Below are 27484 nucleotides of genomic sequence, written 5' to 3' on the forward strand. Positions count from 1 at the left end.
TCTCATTTACCTGCATTTCACTGCGTTTGCCTGCCGCAGGGGTGGGAGCGACAGTGCAGCAGGGAGGGCATTGGCCTTGCACGCGGCTGACCTGGGTTCGATTCCTCTGCCCCTCTCGGACAGCCCAGCAAGCTACCGAGAGGATCCCGTCCTTGCAGGCAGAGCCTGGCAAGCTCCCCGTGGCGTACTCAGATATGCCAAACACAGTTACAACGAGTCTCACCATGGAGACGCTACTGGTGCCCGCTCGAGCAAACCGGTGAGCAACGGGACGACAGTGGCAGAGATGAGGGGCCGTGACTCAGAGTACAATTAGCGTCAGTTTAAAGCACGGGACGGCCCTAGCCCAGCCCCTCCACCAGGGTTTGTGCACCGGTCCCTCCGTCCCCGCCCGTGAGGGAGGGCCTGGGTCTGCCCCCTCCTGCCTTCACTCAGCCGCCCTGGGTCTTTCTCACACCACGCTGCCTCCGCTGTCTGCAGCTCACTGCCCCTTGGCCCCATCCGCTCTCGGACCCCGGGCTCCTCCCAGACCTCGGCACCGGGAAGTGCACTGCAGCGAGCACAGGAGGGCACGAGCCTTTTCTGGATAGTTTGGGGGTCCTCGGGGGCCCCACCGAGAAGTGGGACTGTGGGCTCCTGCGGATGCTCGATTCCTGGTCCCGGCCTTGGGGTGAGGGTGTATAGCAGACTCCAGAGACCCTCCTCACGACTCGGGAGGGGCCGCCTGGGCCCCCGCTGACCCCACGGCCTCCTCAGCCTCCGGGGCAGTCTCCGACCCCCAGCACCCACGGTCTCCGCACACTGGCCCCAGGGGGGCCCGGAGGGCTCCTTGAACACCGCCCCCCCCCCCAGCTCCCTGACCCTGCTCTTCACCACCCAGGAGTCAGTCACTGGTGCGCGTCAATCAGGGTTCCAGCGGGCGCCACGGAAGGCCGGCGAAGAGCACGCCCGCCCTCTGGTGGCTGTGCACGGACTTGCCTCAAGGCCGAGGTTCTCGGTGCCCGGGAGGGGCCCAGACACAGGCAGCTCCTGAGACTCCTGGGAGCTGCCCACCGCCCCATCCTCCCCTGAGTCAGGCCCAGAGCAGACAAGCAGGTACCCCGGGCGTCGGGGGCCATGTCTGCGGGACCCCGGCAGGTCTCCTACGGGCCGAAGCCCCCATCACCAGCTCCAGGTCCCCCTGCGGCACGATGCCCGGGGAAGGTGGGGTCTTCCCCGCCAGGAGACCCGGGGAGAGCTGGCGCCGGGTCACGTGAGTGCGGCACCCCCAGAATGCACAGGAAGTAGTCCCACCCCCAAATCCACTCCTCCCCACAGAATTCACCCCAGCTTCACAGAGCTCCGGAGTCTGAAGGGTTTCCTCGCTGACGGGGCTGGGGAAGACGCACCTCTGCTTTCAGGCAGACTCTCGGGGCCGCTGCAGTGGAGAGGGTTCTGGGGGCCCGGGGGCAGAGCTCAGGCCCAGCCAGGTTCCAGTGCTGACCATCCAGCCTGCCCGGCCATGCAGCATTACTTGCGCCAGGAGCCCTGAGCATCGGCGTGCCCCACCCCGAGACCCCGGGAGTCGCACCGACACAGTGCACGCCCCTGCCTGCTGTGCGGCCACAGCTCGGCCCCTGGCTCTGCCCCACGTGCGCCCTGCAGCCCACAGAGGACAGGAGGACAGGGCAGCAGCTCCTGAGTTCAGCCTGGGCCCCTCCCCACCTGTCCCCTACCAGAGCCCCGGGGACGGCCCAGCAGTGCCCAGAGCACCAGGGAGGGAGCCAGGCTGGAGACTCCATGCCGGTCCTGGCTGGGATTTCTGAGACACCAGGGCCAGGGCGCTGAGCTGGAGCCCCCGAGGGTGCCCGCTGTCCCCACATCGCAGGCCCTGCAGCCCTCGAGAATTGCGCCTGGGCGTCTGCAAGCTCCTTAGCCGGTTCCCGTCGACTCTGGGGATCGGGGGTTCTTCCTTCTTCCAAACCGAGATACGCAATGCCGAGAGGAAGGAGGGTGCACGTTGGCAGGGACGGGTAAAGCGGGTCCCCCCTCCCAGCGAGCCGCCCCCACGCCCAGCACAGCAGCCCCACCGGCCCCAGGTGGCCCCCGGGACAGAGCTGGCCTGCACGGCTCCAGGATACTCAGGGAGCCCCGACCGGGCCACTCTGGAGTCGCCGACGGCACAGGGAGGGACCAGCCCCGAGCTGAGTGTGAGCAGGTAGGACGCGGACCCGGCTCCTGGAGGGTTTGGGACGAAGGCAGGCTCCGGGCGCACTGTCCTAACAGGACAGCAGACACCATCAGTTCTCCTCACGCAGGGCCGAGCACGGCGAGACCAAGAGCGTGAGTTTGGCGGTGCGTCTCTCAGCGCCCCTGTGCTCGGGCGAGGAGGCATCGGCAGCTGCCTCTGTGGGCACTCGCCCTGTGCCGGCTGCCGCTCACAGGGAGTCCCCGCTTTCCCCTGGCCCCTCAGATAACCCACCTTTCCCCGACAGAAGGGAAGACGGGGCCTCTTCTTTCCACTCAGCTGCCGGGGACTGCCCAGAGCCGCCCCACCGAGCTCGCCCGCGGTTAAACTTCTCACCCGGCTTGGAGGGAGGAGAGGAAGATGGGGGCCCTACAGCCAGGTCAAGGCCGCCATGTCCAGAGCTGTGGGGAAGGGACCTGCCGGTCACACACAACCCCGAGTCCCTCACTGCCAGCCTGGCCACGCCCCGGTCAGGAGGAGGAGCACCGTGGAGGCGTGGCCCCTTCCCTGGGCCCCTGGGCACCGTGTACGCACACGCACTCCGGGGGCCATCGCGGACACACCGGGCCTCAGAGGGAGCCTCGGTCCAGGAAACAAGCCCCAGGCCGGGACACCGAACAAGACGGGTGGGCCACTTGCCCAGCACCTACGCCTACTCCCCAAACCCCCACCCTGGAGGGAGGAGAAAGTGCTCCCCACAAGACATGCTGTCCAGGGCTGGCCCCAGGCCTCTGGAGGACATCCCGCCGTCCAAGCTGGAGAAGCCCACACACAGGGCCTGGGGCCTCTGCTCCCCCACAATACCCCTGCAGAGGGCGCTGGGCCCTGGGCACACTCCAGGCCAGCCCCAGGCCTGGCACTGCCCCCAGGACCCCACCAGCAGGCTCACGAGGGCAGCCCCGAGCTTGGTTCCAGGGCACCTGCTCCGTTTGTATTGGCGGTGCTCAGGCCTCACTATGGGGTGCTGGAGTTGAACGTGGGTCACCATGTGGGACCCACGTGGGTCCTGCTGGGGATCTCCCCAGCCCCCAGACTAGTTCCTGGGCCCTCTGAGGGCACGTGGCCAGCCTGGGCAGTCCAAACCCCAAAGGCCCCAGCACCGCCAGATATGCCAGCCCAAGCTGACGGCCGCCGTGCCTCCAGCAGGCTCAGCCAGCCCGTGCCTCCAGCCCCAGCGGCCACGACGGCACTAGCCCGGCCAGCGGCCAGGGGGCCCTTCCTCGGAAGCCACAGCGGGGAGCGCGGCTGCCAGACACAGGAAGATGATTTTTATTTTCAAGTGTCTGTGGAGGTGTCACAAACATCGAGGACAGAAAGGAAACACGAGACACATCCAGCTGCCACCACAGACAAAACTGACTCACGAACTGACACATACGGCGATCGTGAAGAGTCTGAGGTGAGAGCAGGAGAGCAGGAGAGGCCGCCGGGGCCCGTGCCAGCGTGCTGGTGATGGAGGAAAGAAGGACCACACCGTCCAAATCTTCACTTTATTTTTTAATATAAAAAATGCAGTTTTGGAAACCCACCCTCACCTTTCCCCCTAACATAATGCTTTACTTCTTAAAAATAAAAATAAAGTACTAAGTCTATATACATCACATGTACCATACAAAAATGTATCCAAAGTTTCTATTGCTACCAAAGTGTCCTAAATTAAAACAAGTTACAGAAAGCCCCTCATTGTAAACAAAAGATTACAAGTTACAAAATCAAAGAACACACAGCAGGGTTGTTTACACAACCAACACATCCTGTTCCCAAAGCAAGTTGAATTTTTATGTGCCTGTATAAAAATGCATATCAATATACTTTTGCAAATTTATTTTTCATTATAAAGCAAATGAATACACTTTCTACAATAAATAATCCGCTGGGAGGCACACCCGTGGGAGGAGGGAGAGGGCAGCGGGCAGGAGGGGGGACAGGCAGAGCCGCAGAGGAGCCCCGCCCCGCCCAGCCCAGCCCGGCCCTCCAGGGGTCGGCGGGAGTGTTTTTGGTGATTTGCAAGTGATGTACACGCATAAATTTATTCTCCACCTCTTTCCACAAAGTACCATTCAAAATAATGTCCTTTTCTTTCTTAAAATACACGTTTGTTATTGTAAATTTACATCCCGTCTTATTAAATAAGTGGTACTCTGTGCAAAGAGTTATGATTTACAAAATTATTAAACATTCAAAAGTCTTTTAAAAAAAGCTACAGATCAAAGAAGGGGAGGGCAGGTCAGCAGGACCCTCGGGAGTGGCCTGTGCCGGGCCCAGGCTGGCCGCACGTCCACCCATCCGCCCACCCGCAGTGCCTCCCACAGTGCCCAGACAGGGATGGTTCATAAAAAACTGGGAAGGGGAACATCCCCCGAGAAAGAATCACAGAAGTACGCGCGGGTCAGAATAAGTTAAGTCGGGACAATGTACAGACATGTACAGCATCGACACTGAGGTGGGGCAGGGCGGCTCAGTCGATGTCGCTGAGGTCACTGGCCGGCTCCCCGTGCACGCGGCTCAGGTGGGTCATGGCGCGGTCGAAGGCGACGCGCACGGCCTTCCGGATGCTCGAGTTCCGCCCCTCCATCATCTTCAGCTTGTCTATCGTCTCGTCGATGCCCAGGGGGACCATCTTGGACTTGGGGAGCCACTGCCTTTGAACAGAGACAAAGAGGCGGTCTGAGGCAGGTGGGCGGCCACTCCGGGCCCCCTCACCTCTCTGGGCCGGGGCATGGGGGCTCAGGGAGTCGCAGAAGCCACATGCACGCCCCAGGGCATCCCACCTCCCACCACTGTCCCAAGCCTCCATCGGCCCATCACAGGACAGCGCCGTGCAGGGGCAGGTGGGCGTTGTCGGGGAGCCTCTGTCCACGAGCGGTCAGGAGCTGCTGCCACACACTGACACTCTCAGCCTGCGGCAGTCACCACCACCAACTCCACACAGTGCAGGGCCACCCGGGCCCAGCCATGGGACAGCTTCAGTTCGTGGGGACACAGACCCACACGGCCGAGGCACGGTGGGAAGGGGGATCAGGTGGGGCACCGAGTCCCCAAGAACTCCAGGTAAGCAAGGAAGGACGTCGCAGGGCGGGCCGGAGAGACAGTGGGACGGTCCAGGGCCTTAGAGGCGAGTCGGGTGGTGCCCAGACTGGGTCTCCATCCACCCAGGGGCCTCGGGGCCCACAACCCGGGTCAGAGGAGCCGGCACGGCCGAGAGGCCAGGCTGGCCAGAGTGCCGCGAGCAGCCGGGACCCCCGGCACTCACCAGCTTCTCTTGTTGTCAAAGAACAGAACCAGAAAGAGTTTCTCGTCTGCCTTCGTCTGCATGTGCTCCCCGATCTTCAGCACATCCAGAGGCGGGGCGGGGATGGTGACCCCGTTGTGGTGGCCAGGCACACGCGGCATCTTGGGGTCGATGATCTGCCAAGGGCGGACGTGCACGGTCAGCTCCCCCCGCCCCAGCCCTCCACACCACTCAGGCCCCAGCCCCGAGCTGAGGTGGTCTGGAAGCACGTCTGCCCGCCACCTGCTGCAGCCCCCGATGCTGCCTGCTGGGCACTGCCAGTCCCTCCCCAGTGCTCCCACCGCCGGCCGTGCCCCACGGCTCACCAGGGCTGGGTAGGAAGGGTAGCCACTGCACTTGGCCCACACGACTTTGAGAGGCTCGAGAACGGAGGCAGCCGCATCTGTCGAGATCCACATGCTGTTCTGACCGACCTCTGGGAGAGGGAGGACAGCGTGAGTGGCAGGCAGCAGGCAGCAGGGCTGGTGCACCAGGCCGGAGCCCACACAGCTCTGGGCAGCTCCTCACACCAGTCTGCCCCTTTCGGGGAAAAGCCACGCCAGGCAACAAAGACCCGGTTCCCTCAGCCACTGGTGCCGTGCAGTCCAAGACCACCCGCCCAGGAGACTCACCGGCAGCGATCCGGGCGGCTTTGGCATAGTTGCCATTCTCGATGCAGGAGATAAGCTCGCTGCGGTCCTCCAGCGTGTGCCGCCGGACCAGGGCCGGCTTGCCCCGTCCACACTTGGGCGTGCTGAAACTGGGGGGAGGGGCAGGCTCAGAGGTGCTGGGGCATGTTTAAGACACCCGTACACACTGAAGCAGGTGGGGAGGGGTGCAGCCAGAGGTGCTGAAGTGAGGGAGCGGTGCTGAGGTATGGGGATGCTGAGGTGTGGGAAAGGTGCCAAGGTGTTGTGTGAGTGCTGAGGTGCTGAGGAGAGAGAGTGCTAAGGTACAGGATGCTGGGGTGCTAAGGTGTGGGAATGCTGAGATCAACTGAGGCATGGAGGTGCTGAGGTATGTGGGAGGTGATGAGGTGTAGGGGTACTGAGGTTCTGAGGCATGGGGATGTTGGGGTGCTGAGGTGTAGGGGTGCTAAGGTACTGAGGTGTGGGGGTGCTGAGGCATGGGGTTACTGAGATAAGGGGGTACTGAGGTGCAGGGACACTGAGGTGCTGAGATGTAGAGGTGCTAAGGTGAGGGGATGCTGGGGTGCTGAGATGTGGGATGCTGAGGTACTAAGGTGTGGGAGTGCTGAGGTGCTAAGTTGCTGAGTTGTGGGATAGGTGCTGAGGTGTGGGACTGCTGAGGTACTGAGGTGTGAGGGTGCTGAGGTGTGGGGGTTGCTGAGGTGCAGGAGTGCTGAAGAATGGAGGTGCTGAGATATGGGGGTACTGAGGTGCAGGGGCCATGAGGTATGGGGTGCTAAGGTATGGGGATACTGCGATGCTGAAGTACTGAGGCATGAGGGTGCTGAAGTACAGAGGTATGGGGTGCTGAGACGCTGAGGTGAAGGGGTACAGAGGTACTGAGGCATGAGGGTGCCAAGGTGCTGAGGTATAGAGGTCCTGAGGTGCTGAGGTGTGGGGATCCTGAGGTCTGAGGTATTGGGGTGATGAGGAGTGGAGATGCTGAGGTGCTGAGATGTGGGGGTACTAAGGTGCTGAGGTATGGAGATGCTAAAGTGCTGAGATGTGAGGGTGCTGAGGTACTGAAACACTGAGGTGTGGGGAGGTGCTGAGGTATGGGGGTGCTGAGGTGTGGAAAGACTAAGGTACTCAGGGATGAGAATGCTGAGGTAGTAAGGCATGGGGTGCTGAGATGGGGGATGCTGAGGTATGGGAAGGTGAAGGTACTGAGGTGGCGATGTGTGGGGGTGCTGAGGCATGGGGATATTGAGGTGCTGAGATGTGGGGTGCCAAGGTGCTAAGGTACAGGGTGCTGAGGTGTGGGAAGGGTGCTGAGGTGTGAGGGTGCTAAAGTACTGAGGTATGGGGTGCTGAGGTGACAAGGCATGAAGACGGTGAGGCTCAGGGGTGCTGAGATGTGTGGGTGCTAGTTAAGGGGGTGCTGTGGTACATGGGTGCTGAGACAAGAAGGTGCCGAGGTGTGGGGGCACTGAGGTGCTGAGGTATAGGGTGCTGAGGTGAAGGGTGCTGAGGAGTGGTGGTGGTAAGATGTGGGGATGCTGAGGTGAAGGGTGCTAAGGTGTGAGGATGGTGGGGTGCTGAGGTACCGAGGTCTGGGGGTACTGAAGTGTAGAGGTATGAGTTGCTGAGGGCTGAGGTGCTGAGGTGTGGGGGTGCGGAGATGTGGGGTGCTAAGGCAAGGGAGCCCTCTGTACAGTGGTTTCTGATGGGCCACCGGCCACCTTGAAGGAAGATCAGGGGAGGGCAAGGCAGTGTCAGGGCCTCACCTCGAGTCACAGAGCGGGCCACTGCTGGATGACAGGCTGGACTCGGAGGCACAGCGGCGCCGGGGCGGGGCTTTTCTCCCCAGGGCATTGCCCAGTTCCTGCTCCTGCTCCTGCTCACTCCGGGCACCCCCAAAGCCATTGGTCAGACCTGCAACACAGCACACGAGTCCTGACTGAGCGAGGGGCCTGCGGGGGAGTTCAGCATGACTGCACAGAGCCCGCGCGGCCTCCTGGTCTCCTGCTGCCGTGCCCTGCTGGCTGGACCCCTCCGTCCCCCACAGCACCACTAGCCCACGTGACACCTGTGACCTCCCCAAGAAAAGCGTTTATGGACACAAACTCCGCTCCCCGAAGGGAGCCAGCCAGGCTACCCTGCGCCGGTGGTGCCCCCGGCTGCCAGTACAAGCAGACGGGTGGCGCCCGGCCCCCAAGGGCTCAAGCTCACGAGGTCCCTAAAACTCCAAGGCACTCGACAAAATGCAGTGACAGTCCTGCAGTACCGGAGAAGGCTCAGCTCTGAGCCAGCCCCGAATCGCAATCCCGCTGCCCAAGACAGATCCGTCAGAGGCCTATCCCGCGTCAGGACAGGAAGGCGAGGCAGCCACCAGGGCCCCCGAGGCTGAAGGGTGTGACCACTTCGGAATCCCATTTGAAAACCCCTTTCTCAAGAAAGGCTCCGACCAGGGCCCACACATGCTCGGCACCTCTTGCCTCCGCCACACCCAAGATGGCACAGCATTCCCACAAGCCTGGCCGCGCTGGACAGCGGAGTCCCCGCAAGTCCCAACAAAGCGTGACCCGGAAACCCAGGGGCAGCCTCCCCGCTCTCAGGACATGACGGGTTCCCCAAAAGCAGAGACATCCCAACTCTAAGGCGGGAAAGTCAGAGACACAGACGGGCCGAGTGCTGCCCCGTGACCTCCATGTGAGAAGGGGCTGGCCAGGCAGGGTCACCCTGTGCCCCCAGAAGCAGAGGACTGCCCGTCTGGGGACCAGACACACGGCTGCGAAGTCCAAGGGGCAGCGATGTTCAATGGCCTCTGCCAAACCCAATGCCCACACGGCCGCCTGCAGCATGGGCTAGGCCCCAGGACAGATGTGCCGGACACCTGGAAGAGGCGAGTCAAGCAGGAGGCGTGGGCGGGTGGGCGCCCTGCAGAGGAAGTGGGGACAGGGGGGCTTTCCACAGACACCGTCTCAAGGTCATGCTACCATGGGAGCACCTGGAGCACCCATGGGGAAGAAGGAGAGCCCGGCCGCGGCACAGCGACAAGGCAGCCGCCCTCCCTGCCCCACTCGGGGAGAAGCGCCCGAGCCTGACGCCCCTCGACTACTCCAAGAGGAAGACCAAAGGCCGTGAGGAGGATCAGGCACCTCTCGGGGCCGCACCGGGCCCTGCCCCGAGACTCAAGCCTGAGGGGCCACAGGCACTGCCAGACAACACACCTGCAACCCGAAGCCCAGCTGAACCCCATGAACCCCGTACCGCCCCACTGCCGTGGCTCTGCTCTGGGGCCTGCCCGCCAGCACGGGGGCTGCTCTGGGGTCCAGCCTGGTACCCTTCGCCGAGACGCGGCAGAGGCTTCCCCCACTCCTTCCTCAGCGCGATGCCGTCTCAAACCCACTTCCTGCCGAGCGAGAGTGCTAAGCGACCTTCCCAAGGTAATCAAGGCGACAACTGAAGCTGCTTTCCTGCCCTCAAGGGTGAGACAGGCCGAGCCACAGGTGTCCCGGCCACGTGGACCAGGGCAGCCCACGACCTCACTGTGCAGTGGCTGGAGCTGCGGAGGAGCTTCCAAGGCCGGGACGTCCGTGGTGAACAGCTCACACCAGTGTCCAAGCAAGAGGCACCAGAGGCTCCCGCACGCCTGCTTGCCGTGTCTGAGCCCTAAAGAACCTTCCAGATGAGCCCAGGGATGGGCCAAGCGGGCAGGTGGGCTGCACATGCTGAGGGTGTGGCCCCACCAGGCAGTGACCCGGGGCCCCAGGCTGCACTAGGCCTCCCGGAGCACTGGGCATAGCTGTTCTTCTGTTGACAAGATTTGACTGGACTCTTGGCAGTTGAACTGCATTCTCGGTGCACGTCCCAGCCTCTCGATACAACACACAAGCACAGCAAGACAGACCCGGCCCCGCGTGGGCCTGGACCGTGAAGACGTTCTGCGGGGACAGCCACCACAGCGGCAGCCCCACGAGGAGACGAAGAAAGAAGGAAAGGGAGGAAGGAGGCAAAGCCGCTGGGCCCAGAAGGCCGCACAACCACTGTCCAGCAGAGCCTGGGGCTCGCCCGGCCCTCAGCCCCAGTCACTTCAGGCCCTGCTGTCCCCGAGAGGGCAGGCCAGAATCCCGGTCCTGGAGCAGCCGCCGGGGACGCAGCGGGACTAGCAGCCACGCCTATGCAGAAGGAGGGCCGCAGCCCAGGACACGTCCCGGGCAGGCAGGGGCACGGCGTTCCTCCTGGGGCGTCTGGCTGACTTTAGAGGGGCGGATGGGGAGGGGCAGTCTCCTCCGAGCGCTGGAGTTTGTGTTTGGTTAGAGGACGGCTTAACCGAGGCTCCAGCAGCATCCGCAAGAATTAGGTGAACTGCAAGGAGGCAGTGATCCCTCTGCGTTCCGAAACGACTGCTTAGCAGAAGTCCAGTCCAGGTTGAGTAAGAGAAAATTATTAGGATCCAAAGAGTGAATTACCCAGCATGTTAGTAGTTAAAATGAGAACCTGGAAAACAGCGAAAAAGCCATTTAGTCTGACTGGAAAGCAGAGGCGAGCTGCACAGCCCAAGGACGACACGAGAGACACCTCGCCCGCCCCCTCCCGCCCCGCCCCACCCGCCTCGAGTCGCAGCAGTCATGCAGCGGGGTTCAGGGCAAGAAGAGAGAAGAGTACGCTGATGAGGCCAGAGAGGCCGCGGCGGGCACGTGCCTGGCACCAGCCAGCCAGGCTCGGTCCCTGGCACCCCGTATGGCCCCCTGAGCACTGCCAGGAGAGAGTCCTGATGCCGAGAAGAGGCCGTGGCACCGCTGAAGGAGCAGCCGAGGAGAAAGTGTGGAGGCGCCGGGGAAGCCTGAACCACAGGCCCTGCGAGGAAGGCCGTGTGGCCGGCCGCTCGGAATCTCCCAGCCTGCGGAGGGACATCAGAACCCCTCCGAGGCAGAGCGCAGAGATGGATCTTCGGATCAGAAGGTTCCGACACCGCCACCCAGAGCAGGAAACAGGGAGAGCAGGGCCCAGGTGGTGTGGACAGCAGAAACACGCGGGCCAGACCCTCCGTGTCGTTCAAGGCCCACAAGCACCCAGACTCAGGCACCACGGAAACCCACAAACCCTGCCACGCAGGCAGCAGACAGAGTGCAGCCGCCCTGAGACTACCACACTGGCTCTCGGAGGCCCCAGGCCCCCCGTGCTGCGGCCAGGCTGCAAGGGCGTTAGCCACCGAACCCCAGGGTTTGAACACCCACAGCGACACGCCTGAGTGCTGCCACGAACACGACAAGGCTGGAGTCTCGCACTAAACTGGGAGTGATAATACCAGGTTTAATCCAGGCACCTACATGGTCCTCCGAGCCCACCCGGCGTCATCCCTGAGCACGTGGGTATGACGGAAAGAAAGGGGATAAAGCAGCCAGAGTACACTTGAGGAAAACCCCATCTGCACCGTGATGAGTCACATTTCATCCTGTCTACACCCCATCAACCCAAAGCCAGCTTCACGTCACTCAGAAGCTCAACAATTTTGAAACAAACAAAATGGGGGGAGGGTAGCCCACCAGGCAATGCTCAGGGGTTACTCCTGGCTCTGCACTCAGGGATCATTCCCGGCGGGGCTCAGGGGACCACATGGGGGCACCAGGGACAGAATCTGAGTCAGCTGCACACCAGGCAAACGCCTTACCCGATGTACTATCTCTTCAGCCCTGAAACAAATTATTAAAAACACCCCCTCTGGGGACAGGGAAACGGCTCCAATGGCTGAGGTGCACGTCGGGAGGTGCCAACACTGCACCATCCCCCAAACCTGACAGGCCGCAGCCAGAGTACGGCAGGTGTGGCAGAAACAGAGACAAGATCACGGCAGAGACCCAACACTCACTTGCTTTACGTGTGCAAGGTTGGACGTGCCATCCCCAGCACCCACAGAAACAGAACAGACTGAGAAACACCTCAATTTCCATCCCAACCAGCGTGAGAAAACTTCCTATAAACCACAGTCATGTTCAGTCTCCCTCGTGCCAAGGGATTTCTCCCTTTCTCCAAAGCCAGGATGGCACAGATGTGCAAGGCCAGAGCTCTACCACGAAATCAGAGCCCTGACCCCTTCAGGTTAAAAAGACATACTCTGGGGGCAGGGCCAGGCCACGCGCAGGGGCCGAGGGCTCCAACTCCCAGCTCACTGCAGCGCTCAGGGACCCCGAGGGACCAGGGTCAAACAGGGGCCGCCACGTTCAACCACGGGGCCCCAGCCCGCCACGCTGTCTCCCAGCCCCTCAGGCGACATCCTTGCGAAACGGACTCTGTGCCCACCGGAATGAAGAGGACCCAGTGGGTTCCAGCAGATGGCCACACATCAGGCACATGAGACAGACACAGCGCCCGGCCGGGCCCAGCTCCCTGCTCAGCCCACGCCACCACAGCAGACGCAAGAACACACAGACCTGGAACACAGGTAGACCTGAGCTGGGCATGTCCACCACCTCTAGGGCAGGACAAGCGCCCGAGTGTCCAGCACTGCCCCCGCGCATGGGCGAGTCCAAGAAGCTTCCAGACACTCAGGCCACAGCACGGAGCTTTGGCGAGGCCAAGTTCCCAAGTGGGTGAAACAGACCCATGTGGGGGAGCGCAGTGCTGAGGCGCCGCCCCCACCTCCTGCTGGCCAGCCTGGGCAGGCGTGGCGTGTCGGGTCCAGGCACGAGCCAGAGGCCAGCCTGGGTATCCCAACAAGGGTGCCCAGCGCCCCCAGCTGTCCTGGGGGGGAGGCGCGCCCATGTCCCAGCAGGGCCACCCCAGTCACCTCAGGGCACCATGCCCTCCAGAGACCTCCCAACAAGAGCCCCACCCCTCTGTCTGCACGCACACCCCCCACCCACCCACCCACCCGGGCCGGTGGCCCCGCAATGCCCTGACAGAGCCCCACCCAAGAAGGCCCCCAGGCAGGACAGGGCAAGGCGCCCGAGCGTTTACCTGTGTCCAGGCGCTTTCCCGGGGACCCCTCCTCCACCTCGGAGTCTCCGCAGGTGCTCCGCGACCTTTTTCTTGGCTGCAGAAGAGTCTCCAACCTCGGAAGGACTACAGACAAAAAGGTTTTGGTCCCTAGCTGAGGAGAAGTTGGCTGGGTTTCAGTGTTCTTGGCAGACTTTGGGGGGCTTACACTTTTCGGTTTGCAGAAGAGAACAGAGGCGCGTCTGTTTACATCGCTTGCTGGCTCCGCCACCGCGGAGGCCGCCGCCGGCGCATCGCCACTACTGGCGAGAGTGGGCTCTGGAGGGTGTCCGAGTGCCAGGGCGCTCTGAGTGCAAGTGCTATGTGACGCATTATCAAATGTGACTCTTTTGAATAGTTTACTCTGCTCGGGGTGGAGTTCTACTGGTTTGAGGGTTGGTGGTTCTGAATTAGTCTCCGAGTTTGAAGGAAGAGGTAATGCATCTGATGGTTCAAGTTTAGGGGGAGATTTATCTCCTGAAAAAATTATAAATAAAGTGATTTTTGAAAACTGATAAGTATAAAGGCTATTTATTATAAAACTTACTACAAATGTGAAGTCCACCAATATACTAAACCAATCAAGGACACAAGGCGTCACACATGAGTCTGCTGCGCGGAGAGGCCGCGGCGTGGCGCCCGGCCACTGAGCTAGGGCCTGGGGCGCAGGCGATGGGAGACCAGGTCTCCCTTGCCCACACAAAACCCATCATACGAGTCCAGAACCACGTCTGCAATCAACAACCACTTACCTCCAGGAAGAAAAAGGCTTCCCACACGCCAGGCCTGCCCACCAGAGCTGGCAGGGCCGCAGGGCAGCCCTGGCCAAGCAGGTGCCGGGAGCAGCGGGGGTGAGGGCCTTGGCTACAGCAGCCCCCGCTCACCTCTGGGGGCACTATCGGCCAACACGGCACCTTACGGGCCTGTACGCTCATCTGACTTCACAAGTCTTTCGGAGAAGACTTTAAACCTCTTTGCAAAGCTTTCAAAAATCACTGACGAAAAACGAGAAGTGTGGAAATGGTGCCCTTTCCAGGAGTGCCCACACCAGCTGCACCGTGCTTTGGGCTACAGAGCATGAGACATGGCACCAAAGGAGACGAGCCTGACAAGTGTGCGTTACCCTTAGAGGGCTGGTCGTCTGGTGTTTACTGCACGTGCACGCTACAGCGGGTAGCTGTAATACGTAAAGCTAATCAAATTCCAAGTAACTGAAAATCTTAAAAAGCTACAGACATTCGAGACTTAAGGCTTTCAGGTGTAAGTAGGTGAGGCCAGAGGATGCAGGGCCAGGCAGGACGGCGCTGCTCAGGCCTCGGAGCACGGGAGCACCCTGCAGGTCTCAGCACAGCGGGAGCTGCTCCCTCAGCACCGAGCCTCTGCCCAGGTGGCTCCCACGGGAGATAGCGCCAAGGGCGTCGGACTACATGCCTGCAGGCTGGCCTGCTGAGGGCATCAGAGACAGGAGGCAGGGCCCAGTCCCTGACCGGGCTCGCAGTGGCTATTACGGGTGCCGCCCCTCACTTCTAGACCGCCAGGGTGCATGGACCCAGCCGCCTCCCATCCCCTCCAGACTCCTCACTGAGCTTCCTGCCTGTAAGCCCTCCTGACCCCAGGGCTCCCTGAGTCCAGCAGGAGCTGCAACCTGAGTCCCTCTGGGCACTGCCTGTTCCCCGTCCACTGACCCCACGCGGAAGGGCCGCCTCAGCTCAGTGTAGCCCCTCAGCAGCCTGCAGACCCCTTCTCAGCTCTGTCCTCCTCAGAACTAGCCACACACGAGTGGGGGCCACACCTTGCCCCCACACCCCTCCCACCAAAGATCTCGACTAAGCCTCTGCCCAGTGCAGGGCAGGGCAGGGCAACAGCTCCCCAGCCACCCCACACACGCCACACCCAGGCACCAGCACATGGAACGTGCTGCGGGCAGGGGCCACAGAGATGGGACAGGGCGAAGGCTGTGTTGTGTGCAGCCAGCTGGGGTTCAATCCTGGGTACCATATATGACCCCCAAGGGTACAGCCAGGTATGACCCAAACCCACCCACCCCCACAAAAAAAACCACAGTGAGCAGATCAAGGACGTGGTCAGGAGCACAGGCCTCAGGAGACACCCGGGCCACTCCACCCCAAGCAGTGTGCACAGAGGGGCCACGGCGGGCCCTGCGCCCTCTAGACCCACAGCTGTGGTGTGACAGGTACAGAAGTCGCTCACGGGAGCTGTGGTGGCCGGCAGTCACCTCCACTTAGCCACCTCCACTTAACCATGAGAGACGCTCGGATTCATGACTCGATGCCGCCTGAGTCTAGAACCCTAAAAACCAGCATCTGGGACCCCCCCCCCCGCAACAAACAAGGTGACGATGCACAAGGAGCATCCTGGCCTCCAGCGAGTCTAGGAGCCAATGTCCCTCCTGGGAGCTTGCTCCATCCCGGCCACAAAGCAGCGGAGCTTAAGAGTGTGGCCGTGAGGCCGATGTCCCAGCACCATCCCGGCCTAGGGGCCCCCGATCGCACCCTTGGGGTGTCTGAGCCTGACCACAGCCACCCAGCCCAGCACCCGGGCTACTCGGGGCACCCACGAGGCAGCAGACTGGGCCGTGGCTCTCTAACTAGTCAGCCCCACACGCACGCTGTCTCCGAGACCCCAAGAGAATCTGCCAAAGCCAAGTCTGCCCAGAGTGTGCGTGACAGACAGGGGCCCAGTGCTCCACACACCACACTCCCCTCCCCCAGACCACCTCCCCCTCAGCTGTCCCCAGGCCACCCAGAGACCCTCGGCCTTCACACGCACAGAAGCAGGCACTGGCTCTCTGCCGCTCAGGACCATCCTGCACACAGATGTCCCTGGTCCCTGTCAGGTGACACATCTTCTGTGCTGCCCTCAACTGACCGTTTCTTTTTTTTTTTTTTTTTGGGGGGGGAGGTGGGAGTCCTCTGTCCTCTTCAGACCTGGGGCCTGTCTGCCTCTCCCTCCTTCCCTCACAAGCTCATGTCCGAGTACACCCTCCAGAGAACGGTGGGTCACTCCAGCCGGGTAAGAGGCCTGTCAGACTCGCGCTTGATGAGACAGAGCTGGGTGTCCCCAAACACCCCCCAAATCGCCCTTCACACGGGGTGGACTTCCCCACAGAAGGGTGTGGGTCATCTTGGCCAAGGCAGTCTGGACTCCAAGAGAAAGTGGCCTCACCCAGGGGTGCAATGGGCCTGCACCTGGGGCCACAAGGGACCCCAGCCTGCCCGAGAGCCAAGTCCTATATGTCCACCCAAGATGGCCCATCCATGCTCCAGAGCCGGCCTTGCTGTCCAGACACCCCGACAGAGGGAAGAAATGGGCATCAACAAGACAAGAGCCAGAAACGACTCCTGGCTGCAGGCACGCAAGGTCAGTCTCTAAAGGGAGGGGACGGGGTGCAAGGCCACAGGTGGCAACAGCTGTACCATGCTCCGCCCATATGGAGCCTGTAGGCGCTCACAGATGCACAAAGGTGCAGTACTGCACGGAGTAGACAAGTAGCCTGGAATGTATGTGCAGTTTTGTGGCATGCAAGTGTGCGTGTGGTGTGTGTGCACGCACAAGTGCATGTGTGTGTGCAAGTGTGTAGGTGTGCACATGCAGGTGTGCACGTGAGTGTGCAAGTGTATACTACACCCAAGTATATGTGCACATAAGTCTGTGTACGTGTACATGTGAGTGCACGTGTTTGTACATATGTGCATATACGAGTGTGAATACGTGGGTGGGTGCACGTGCGAGTGGTGTGTGCAAGTGTGTGCATGTGCAAGTGTGTGTGCAAAGTGGTGTGATGCATATACGTGTGTGTGCACATGCATGTCTGCACTGATTGATGCTGCTGCTATTATCTGGGCAAGCAGGACCACTTCAGGAAGTTCCTCCCTTGGCCATGGCCAGCTGGAGTGGGCAGGGCCTAACTCTATCCTGTGGCTGAGTGTGGCCCTAGAGGGGAGTGGGCGGGTCTCCAAGTGCCGAGTCCACACTGGCCATCACTGGTTCTTCTGTCAACCTGCCACCCACAGAGCAGCACTGCGCCACTCTCCCACCCCTGCAGTGCCCAGGAAGGAGGCGGCTCAGAGAGGAGATCCTGTGCCCTCCCAAGCACCCGAGAGTGGGTGACACCAAGCTGGGGTGTGATGGGGCAAGGCAGAGGCCCGTGCCTGTCGCTGAACAGGACACATGCTGGCAGGACAAGCCACCTTCACGCTCAGCCATGCTGGGTGGGAGGAAGGGCTGCATCTCTCTTTAGAACTTAAGACCAAGTTGAAAAAACAAACTTCACACTGTGCCTTAATCTTTAACACAAGTGACGGGCCGGAAAGCCTCACAGACGGCTCGAACCAGCCTGACAGGGGTTGGGTTCCCAGTGCCACCACAGGGGCCGCGGGACGCAGTGAGAGGACACGCAGTCAGTGTGCTTACCTCCGTCCCCTGTCTCCTGCCCGGGCAGCGCGCCTTCCTCTTCGAGGGTCCCAGTACCTGACTCGGCCGGCGGGGGCTGGCTGTGCTGCTGACTCAGTTTATTACGAAGGATAGCAATCTCTTTTTTTAGTAACTTGGCCCGTTTGCTCCGAGACCCGCTGGACTTCATGGCACACGTGAGGTCCAGTTTGTCCAGCAGCTCTCTCAGCTGCTCCTCCAGCACCATGTGGGCCCTGTTGGCCGGGTTCAACAATCTATCCACTGCAACGAAAGGACACGGCATTAGGAACCACAGGAACTGCCAGGCCCCGCCTGCCCAAGCCCGCTGGTCGAGGCACCCGGCTGGCCGTGGGCCAGAACAGCTCAGGACCCCACTAGGTGCCTCAAAGGTCCTCCCACCTCTGCCGGAAGGAAGGCATGAGGGAGACTCCCCCACAGGCTCCGGTGTTCCCGGAGGAGTTTCTGCCCCAGCCAGGCAGCCATAAGGACCAGCTACAGGCCATGCCACTGTCCCATGTGGAAGCAGCAGCCTACAGCCAGCCAGGGTCCAGCACAAAGGCCCAAGGCCAGCGCACCACTGCAGAAAGAGCGGCCAGCTGCACATCCCTAGTCCTGACCCTCCCAGCCCATCCTGACCAGGCCATGTACACGTCTGGATTCACATGCCACCCAGGTCATCATGTGACTCATCAAAACTGGGCTGGTGGGCTTGGGCGTGACCCATGGCACAGGCTAACATGTCCACAGGTAAAGTCCTGGGTTCCGTCCCCCCAAAAAATAAGGCTCAGGGCGCCAGAGGTATAGTATATGGGCAGGGCACTTGCCTTACATGCAGACAACCCAGGTTCAATCCCAGGCGTCCTTATGGGCCCCCCTGAGCACTGCCAGGTGTGATCCCTGAGTACAGAGCCAGGAGTAACCCCTGAGCAACGACAAATGTGGCCCCAAGTTGGTTTTTTTTTTTTTCAAATCCTCTAGAAATTTTAGTTTCAACAAAACACCAAAATGTCTTAAGTACAAGTTAATATCACATCTTTCGGGGTGTTAAGCAATACTAAGTTGTCTCTTTAAGTTTTTTTATTTTAATCCCCTAGAAATTTTAATTTTAGCAAAACACCGAAACGTCTTAAAAGTTAACATCACATCTTGTGAGGTGCTAAGCAATACTACTCTAGACCTACCAAAAACGAAACTGGTACAAAAGGGTTGGGGAAGAAAAGACCGATGAAGCACCCAGAGAAGTAAGGGTGTTTCTCAACGACCCTGCAGCTCCCCCAAGACCACGCCACCAGCTCGGGGTCAAAGCACTCCGGTGGAGCACGCACTGCCATGCCAGGGCTCAGCCCAGCACACGCAGGACGTCCCTGCTCCCCACCCTAAAGCACTCCCGGAGCAACCCCTGAGCAAGGAGCTGGACACAGTCCCTGAGCACCGCTGGAGGTGACCCCAACACTCAAAACCTAACTTCACAGTTAATCTGACCTCAGAGACGTCTGTCTACACAAAAGTCACCGGAACCCTCCAAGTTCAAAGACCAGAGCCACACCCTCTCTCCACCCCATCAGCAGGAGAGGGGCCCAGCAGACATGTCCCTCAGCAAATGATGAGGACATCCTCAGTGATGACCTACGGTGGTCCAACTCCCGGGACTGGAAACCGCCCCCAGCCCAGAGCCTGGAGCCCGGCCATCTGAAGGAGCACTCGGGGGCCTCTGGGGCCAGAGCAAGGTGCCAAGAGGCAGCCCCCAGCTTCTCAGAGTAGGGTCGAGTGGGCACACAGCAAGGGCGTGCCTGGGGAGCACGTGTCCTGGCACACTGAGGGACAGGCCACTGGAGCTGCGCTGTGAGCCACGGCCGACAGCCTGTTCTAGGTCAAGGTGTCCACACCGGGGTCTGGAGACGGTGGGCGGTGTGTGAGGCAACCGCATAAAACCGTGAGCACGAGCACGGGGGGAAACATGGCTCCCACAGTGTCTTCGAGGAATGAGTTTGCCAAGGAGCTGGGTGAGGGCGGGCAGGGCCGTGAGACGGTGGCGGTGGGCTGAGAGCTGGAACCCGCACGCCTATAACTCCTGCTACTAGCAAGAAGACTATCCCTGTGCCCAGACTTTTTTAAAAAGACCCTTTTTGGCCCACGAAGGCGCCCCAGGCCATAGTGCCCAGGGGCTCCCGGTACGGGACTGGCCAGAAGGGAGGGACAGTGAGGACACACGGGGGGGGCACGAGGAGGAAACAATGATCAGTGAAAGGTCCTGGGGCCTTAGTGTTGCCTGGCGGTTGTTTGCTCTGGCCACACCCACCTTGAGCCCATGCCCTCTCAGCCCGGGATTTCTCTTTGAACAGACGTCTCCCCACAGGGAGGGGGCCCGGAGGCCACCAGGGCCTCCCCAGCAGATCAGGAGCTATGAAGGTCACCCAGCGGGCCCTGCACCTGCTCCCGCCCTCTCACCAGCTCCCTGGTGCCGACTCCATGTGGAAGTCACGGCACCTGGGGCCCCTGGGCTCAAGAGGACGGAAACCATTTCCTGGACTTCCTCAGGCCGGCCCCACACGCAGGCCCAGTGCTTACCGTCCTCCCAGGAGAAGGGCCGCCGGGGGGCGGCAGCAGGCCGCTCAGGCAGGTGCATCCCCGTGGCCTCCTCAAAGCCGATGCTGTCCGCCTGGCGCCTGGCCTGCCTCAGGACCACGCCTCCCTGATCACGCAGCCTCACTGCGGCTCTATAAAACACCGTGTCCTTGGCATTGTACTTCATGCAGTTATCTACAATGAGATCAAAATCCTCCTCAAACTCAGTGAGGTTTTTATACCCTTGAGCTTCTAACCGTTTCCTCATTGTGGCAAAGTCCATGGGATGTTTAATGTGATCCAAATAATCTGGCACCTAATTTCGGGAGGAAAAATAGTCATTTACAAACAAAAATCGATTATTCAACACCCCCCACCCATGAGAATTTCACATACCCACAAATGATTCTCCCCAGTCCCGGGGCACTGGGACCCTCCACCACGCCCCCTGGCCCTGATCCCAGCTCAGTTCCTCTCGCTAGAGCCCATGCTGGCCAGTGTGTCTGGGCTCCTGCGTCTGGGCAGGTGCCGGGCACCTAGCTGCTGAGAGTGCCTCTCGGGACGTCCCCTGCACTGCCGTCTGCAGTGACACATGCCTTCCTCTTACTTAAAGGAAGCTCGTGAAAGCGAGGGGCAAAGAGCCCCACGGTCACCCTCCGTGCCCCTGAGCCCGAGGCAAGGTGAGCGAGTTGGCGAGTGCACCCACCTCCTTCAGGCTCACTGGCTGGGCGAAGATGCGGGCGGGGTCCTTGTCCTGCAGCTGGTCCAGGACGGAGCGCAGCAGCACGGTGAGCGGCGTGAGCCGCAGCTCCAGGGCCATCTGCTCCACCTTGACCTGGGACACCAGAGCCGGCTCAGCGCACACACACACAGTGCAGCCTCCCGCCCCCTCGGCCAGCCCACACCACCTCCAACAGAGACCCTGCCCGCGGCCCAGAGCACCGGTCACGGCCACGGGCCTGGGGAAGGATGGCTCGGAGGAGGGCAGGGGGCAGAGGGCCGAGGGGCTGCTCCCGGGGCCACCTGCTGCAGCCTCACCTGCTCCCGCTTGAGCTTCTCGCGTTTGCGCAGGAGCTCGATGAGCAGCCGCGCGCGCTCGAGGTCGTGCCGTAGCCGCTGCCAGTACTTGAGCTTCTCTTTGGCAGCCTGGATCTCCTCGTCGTTCTCTCTCTGAGGAGACAATCGCATTCCTTTCAGACAGCACCCAGGGGAGCCCCGTGCTTGCCCGGCTCTCCAGAAGCCCATCCCCAGGCTCCGTCCTGCAGAAGGCCAGGGCGGGATGGGGCCTCACAGGCTCAGAAGGGGCTGACAGGGGCCCACACTGTGGGCCGCCACCACGCCACACCCTGACCCCAGTGCGAGAAGGGTCACAGCAAGCAGGGCCATCACCCCAGGAGTCACCAGGGACACATGGGCCAGCACCCTCTCCCCGGGCCATGAGCCCCACCCCAGCGTCACCATGGAGACAGTCCCACCTCATGGGCCAGCAACGGCACCCCCAGCCCCCAAGGCGTGCACGGGCCGGGGCCACGCCCACACACCCAGGACCAGCCCTGCTGCCGCGCTTCCAGAACTAAATGTCACACAGAACATCCGTCACGTGGACACCAACCAGAGAACCAGAGGGGGAGGAGAAGAGGGTGACAGAAGGCTGATGTGTCCTGGCAGCCGAGCTGCTACAAAAGACTCGCGGTACCACGGCGCAGAGTGGCCAAATCTGACACGGGCTAAGCCAGCAAATTTCTGTTAGGTACCAGCAAGCGGCCCCGTGATCCCGCTCTCCAAATGAGATTCCAGCACCTTCTGCGTCCGGCCTGGGGCTCTCCCAGAAACAGCATCACAATGCTCATGCCCTTCTCCACTGAGCTTCTGACAAGGGTGAGTCGGGGGCCCTGGGGACAAGCATCCCATGCTGGGGTCCTGGCCCTGGCCCAAGGGAGGTTTCAAAGACAATCCTGTCTCAAGGGCCTGGTGCTCCTCTCGGCGGATCCCTCTGCCTCCCCCTCAGGCTCCCCACACCCCCTGCCAGGGAGCATGGCCTCAAGAGGGCGAGCGCAGGGCTCCAGCCAGGACGAGTCCCAGGAAACAATAGGGGTCGTCCACCCAGCCTGCTCTTGAGGCCACTCCAGAGCCCAGCAGGGGAGACGCAGCCAAGGCTGGCGGCAACCCCGACCAGACCCTGACGAGAACCCGACCAGACCCTGACCAGAACCCGACCAGACCCTGACCAGAACCCGACCAGACCCCAACCAGACCCTGACCAGACCCCAACCAGACCCCGACTAGAACCAATCAGCCCCCAATCAGATCCTGACTAGAACCTGACTATACCCTGACTAGAACCCGACCAAACTCTGAGCAGACCCCGACCAGACCCCAACAAGACGCTGACCAGATGCCAACCAGACACTGACTGACTAGAACCCAATCAGACCCCAGCCAGACCCCGACCAGACGCCAACCAGACCCTGACTAGAACCCAACCAGACCCCGACTAGAACCCAACCAGACCCTGACTAGAACCCAACCAGACCCCGACTAGAACCTGACCAGACCCCAATCAGACGCTAACTAGAACCTGTACAGAACCCAAATAGAACCTGGCCAGACCCAGACTTGAACCCAACCAGATCCCAACCTCGACCCCAAAACTGATCCCAATCGAATGCCAACCCAGACCCTAACCAGATCCCAATCCAACCCCAGCCAGCCCTCTCAGCATTCTGCACCAAGACAGAGTTCTCAGCAATGACACCAGCACACAGCAGCAATAAAAACAAGGCCAGTCAGTCCACATGGCGGAGTTAGAAAACAACATTTCAGGGGCTAGAGAGATAGCACAGTGGGTAGGGCGTTTGCCTTGCACTCGGCTGACCCGGGTTCAAATCCCAGCATCCCATATGGTCCCCTGAGCACGGCCAGGGGTAATTCCTGAGTACAGAGCCATGAGTAACCCCTGTGCATCGCCAGGTGTGACCCAAAAAAAGCAAAAAAAAAAAAAAAAAAAAAAAACAAGATTTCAGGGCCAGAGAGACAGTAAAGCAGGCAAAGCGCTTTCCTTGCATGCAGCCGACCCAGGTTTGTACCTGGCACTCTGTATGGTCCCCCAAGCAACACCAGGAGTGATCCCTAAGCAGAGCTGGGTGTGGCCCCAAAACCAAAAGTTTTAAAAACTAAAAAAAAAAAAAAAAAAAAAAAAAAAAAACCAGAGAAGCCAGTTTGCACAAGAGTCATAATAGAGTTTGAAGTCTGAGTGGGGCTGAAAGCCTAATCAGCATTAAGCAGTTGGGGGCCTCTAGTGGCACTTGCTGAGGGGTCACTGACCCATAAGCCTGAGTCCGAGTCTGCTCTCAGGGGTCTTCCCTGTTCTGACCCAAAGGCTGCGCCAGGCTGAAGCTGCACCGCCATCAAAGCTGCAGCTCACTGGAATGAGGGCGCTTCCCTGCAGACACGAAGACAGGCCTGCAGGGGCCAGGAGTGCCCGGCGTGCAGAGCTCGTGGGGCCAGCGCCATCAGAGCAGCCCTGCGGAGGACAGCATCCAGCCCACCCGCCCGAGTCAGCGAGCTGGCACACACCCGGGAATCGAATGCCCCCCCACCTTCACCTCAATCAGGTTCTGCAGGATGCGGGAGCTCAGGCAACACGGGGCACCGGGACAGGCAGCCTCAGGGGAGGCCCAGTACCATCAACAAGGGTGGAGCCCACTCAGCCCAGCTCAGGGATGCCGTGGCCCACGGAGAACACCGTTCTGGACCCCATGCCCCTAACAAGAATCAAGGACGGGAGGCGGCCACCACACGTGCACCCTCTTCCCTGCTCCGAGGACTAAGGCTCCAGCCTACCCCCTCAGGTTCCCATCTCCTACACGCCCCATTTCTCGTCACCCGCAAAGCCCTCTGTCCTGCGCATCTCTGCAGACAGGGAAGGGACAGTTTCCCAAGACTGGCCGAGGTCCAGGCAGAGCCCAGCACGTCCTAGATGAGTCCCAAACCCAGAGTCAGTGCCCACAGACCCATGAGCTCCAGTCTAAACACAATGCTCATGAGGGAACCCCAAAAAGAAGAAGCCCCAGACAGCTCCACAGAGCCAGGGCCCTGAGCAGAGGGGCTAGCAGCTGCTCACAGGCCGGTCACAGTCCCGCAATGCCCCCTTCCCTGGCGAGGTCACAGGTAAAGCGCAGAGCCGCCCCAGCAGGTGGAACCTCATACCCAGAGACAAAAGCGATGATGCATCTTGCTCTGTCCCAGAGCCCCCGAGGGCACGGCAGGCTCCTGGGTGGAGCCCAGGCCCTGGGTGTGACTCAGGCACAGATGGCCTCCAAGCACGCCAAGTGCAGCCCTGGTGGCCCTTAGCACCACTGAGGAGACTCACCAACAAAGACACCACAACCCTCCAAGACCCAGATCCTTGATTTCTCTGATTCTGATTTCAAAAAGCCCAAGAAAAAGTCAAAAGCCACGATTGTAAGAAACGCTGCCTCCAAGTGTGACAGTGCTCTGTCGCCAGAGTCGGAAAAATCCCAGTGACGTTCTCAAGGACCAGAGAAGGAAGGAGAGCAGAGACAGAAGCACCGTCTCAAGACACAGCCAGGACGGAGGGCAGTGAAGCTGAAGGCACTTCCAACCCAGACCTGCCACCAGCTCTCCCCACCGAAGGGGCTGTGCCACTGTCAGGAAACAGGGAAGGAGCCACAAGATAGGGAGGCCCTGAGGCCTGGACGTTCCACATTAGAGGCCCAACAAGTCAGCAAGCTGCTCAGTGCACAGTCAGGCCACAGACCCAGGGAGCATCTGCCAGCCCCGCGGACTCACTCCCTGCCTGGCACCTCAGTACCGTCACTCAGAAAACAGCAGAGAGGGGCGAGACCAATAGGACAGTGTGGGAGGCGCTTGCTTTGCATGCAGCTGACCCGAGTTCGAGTCCCAGCATCCCATACAGTTCCCTGAGCACCACCAGGAGTGATCCCTGAGTGAAGAGCCAGGAGGACCCCCTGAGGGAGCACCAGTGGATGTGGCTCAGAAACAAAAATAAGGCAGCAGAGAGAGGTGCAGGGCTGGGCCCTCAGCCCTCAGCCGCTCCCAGCGAGGAGGCCACCAGGACCCCAGGAGGGAGGCGAGGGAGCAGCCTCTGTGCCCGGCACACGTCTGGGGCGACTCTGCCCACTGGGCTCTGAGCTGCTTCTCACTCCCGGCAGTTCTGTGTCCACCTCTGGATGCAGGAGCCAAGGCCCATCCTCTCATCACCCGGCCTCCTTCCGAACAAGGCCCAGCCAGTAGACCACAGCTGCACCGCCCTGGGGCTGAGCCCACCTGTGCAGCGCCAGCCCCCACAGTCTGGCAAGCACCTCTGCCCCTCGCGTGAACCTGCAGAGACCCGAAACCAGCAGGCCAGGCGCGCATCTCCTGCACCAGTGCTCTTCCACCTGTGGACGCCAGCAGTGCCCGCCGGGGTGGGGGGTGGTGCTGCTCACGCTCCCTATGCCAGGAGACCCGCAGCGGGCCAGGGCCGAGGGGGAAGAGCACCGACCGACTCAGCCCGGGGAGCCGGGGGCGGGGCCACCTACCTGCTGCGTGCTTCTCTGGGACTGCAGGCTGGACTGGAGCCGCCGCAGCAGGGGAGCGCCGTTCCGAGACAGCCTTTTGAGCAGCCAGTAGCTGTGGGCTCTCTCAACAAACTGCTTCTTCCGCTGGACTGCCACCTGATTCGCAATCCTATTCAATCTAAAACACGGAAAAACTCAGAGTTTAGCTTTCAGGCAGGACAGGAACATTTTCATCACGGACACGAGAAATGACCGTTGTGCCTGGCTAAGCCGGGCAGGCACCCCTCCAACTGTTCCCTCCGGCCGGCCCTGCTTCTGCTGGACCAAGCTCACCGTCTCCAACTACCCACAAACATGTCCACGGAGCAAAAGTCTCATCAGGACACTTTCCTGGGGGCAGAGGGTGGTGGGGAACCGTGAGGTGCGGGGAAGAATCCAGAGTTCCTGCATGCAAAGGCTGCAGCCAGGCCTCTGCACATCTCCTCCCTGACCCCCAGCAAATCTCAAGGTGTTCTCGTGTGTTTTCCGATGCCAAGGATGGGAGCCAGGGCCTCACGCAAGCGGCCCACAACTACACCCTCCCTGGCCCCGCACTCCATCTCCTGCAAGTGCCATCTCTGCAGGCAGTAGGGCTCCCTCTCGCAGAGCAGGTCCTGCATGCTGACCTGCCCAGGAGACCGGACCACTGGGGGCAGCAGCAGCTGAGGACAGTGAGGAGCCACTAGTCACTCACGCGCATCTCTCAGGCCCTCTCGGCTTCCTGCCTACAGGGCACACAGAGCACACGGGAGAAAAGCTCGTCTAAAACCCACACGCTAGCCAGTGAGCTTCCACATCCCTCGGTCCTCCCTGCCGAGACAAAAGGTGATTCATCAGCTGCCTCACAAGGACACTGAGCGATAAACCAACAAAAAAACTGAAGCAAAGTACAAAGCACCACACAGTGTTCCTCCTTGTCAACAAAAGAACCTCAGGGCAGCACCGGAGGCCCGGGGGCGAAGCTGCCACCCTGCTCTGGGGGAGCACTGAGCCCAGAGCTGCCCGCTCACATCCAGTCTGGGCCCAGCACAACTGAAAATGCCACATGTGCACAAGACAGTGCGGGGCTCGGGTGCTTACCTCCATGTGGCCGACCCCAGTTCAATGCCCGGCACAGCTTGGTCCCCAATCAGCCAAAAGCCACCCCTAGTACTGAGCTGTCGTCCCAGAGCACTGCCAGGCATGACCCAAAAATTCACCAAACCAAAGTGCAAGCAACTGGCCACGCAGCGCCCCTGGCCTGCACACATATGAGCACCACAGGGCCCAGGGCATGCACGACGTGTGCAGACTCGAGCGGTCTGTGACCCCGGTGAGCATCGCAACCAAACATGACTCCCACCCCAAGTCACAATGACAGAAGCAACAGAGAGAAGAGGGAACTCATGAACATTTCCTAACAGGAAAAGAACTTTGAGAGCTAACTTTTTAAAACCGTGGACGGAAAGTCTTACGAGGCCATCTGTGAGCACAGGTGCGGCTCTGTCTGCCAGGCCCGAGCCCTGGTCTCCGGAGCTCAGCTGCTCCTTGGGCACGCAGTCCCCATCCCCTGGCACCCCTCACAGCTGCTCCCTCCCCGGACACGCAGCACAGGGCTTGGCCCGGGCCAGAGGCCTCGAGACTGGCCCCACCGCAGCCGGGCCCCAGAGGGACTCGGCCGAACCTGCCCTGGGCAGTCACAGACTCACACTCAGAGTGGCCGGCACAGGAACAGTCCGTCTCCACTCAGGGACGCTCGGCCAGGACAGCAAGAGGGCCCGGGCTCCCGTCTGCAATGCGAGCAGGCTGTTCTCCC

The 27484-nt window shown here is 60.9% G+C and overlaps 1 protein-coding gene across 6 annotated transcripts in view; it reads right to left on the reverse strand.

Annotated features, from left to right (window-relative positions):
- Positions 1 to 3753: 3753 nt before the first annotated feature.
- The window catches only part of BRD1 (bromodomain containing 1), a 36658-nt gene continuing 12927 nt past the window's right edge, over positions 3754 to 27484 (reverse strand). For 2 of the 6 annotated variants that reach the window (XM_055141521.1, XM_055141522.1), the window contains exons 3-13: positions 25672 to 25828; positions 21146 to 21277; positions 20814 to 20942; positions 20111 to 20423; positions 17543 to 17803; positions 13091 to 13585; positions 7915 to 8062; positions 6131 to 6258; positions 5825 to 5934; positions 5481 to 5635; positions 3754 to 4869 (exon numbers count right to left, since the gene is read on the reverse strand). In XM_055141521.1, coding sequence (XP_054997496.1) covers positions 4686 to 4869; positions 5481 to 5635; positions 5825 to 5934; positions 6131 to 6258; positions 7915 to 8062; positions 13091 to 13585; positions 17543 to 17803; positions 20111 to 20423; positions 20814 to 20942; positions 21146 to 21277; positions 25672 to 25828 — 2212 coding nt within the window. In that variant the 3' untranslated portion in view covers positions 3754 to 4685. Of the gene's footprint in view, positions 4870 to 5480; positions 5636 to 5824; positions 5935 to 6130; positions 6259 to 7914; positions 8063 to 9855; positions 10631 to 13090; positions 13586 to 17542; positions 17804 to 20110; positions 20424 to 20813; positions 20943 to 21145; positions 21278 to 25671; positions 25829 to 27484 lie in introns of those variants that run through there. The other 4 variants (XM_055141523.1, XM_055141526.1, XM_055141525.1 and 1 more) reach the window with 4 other exon arrangements.

Source organism: Sorex araneus, chromosome 6, assembly GCF_027595985.1.
Source record: "Sorex araneus isolate mSorAra2 chromosome 6, mSorAra2.pri, whole genome shotgun sequence".
In the NCBI taxonomy this organism is placed as follows: domain Eukaryota; kingdom Metazoa; phylum Chordata; class Mammalia; order Eulipotyphla; family Soricidae; genus Sorex; species Sorex araneus.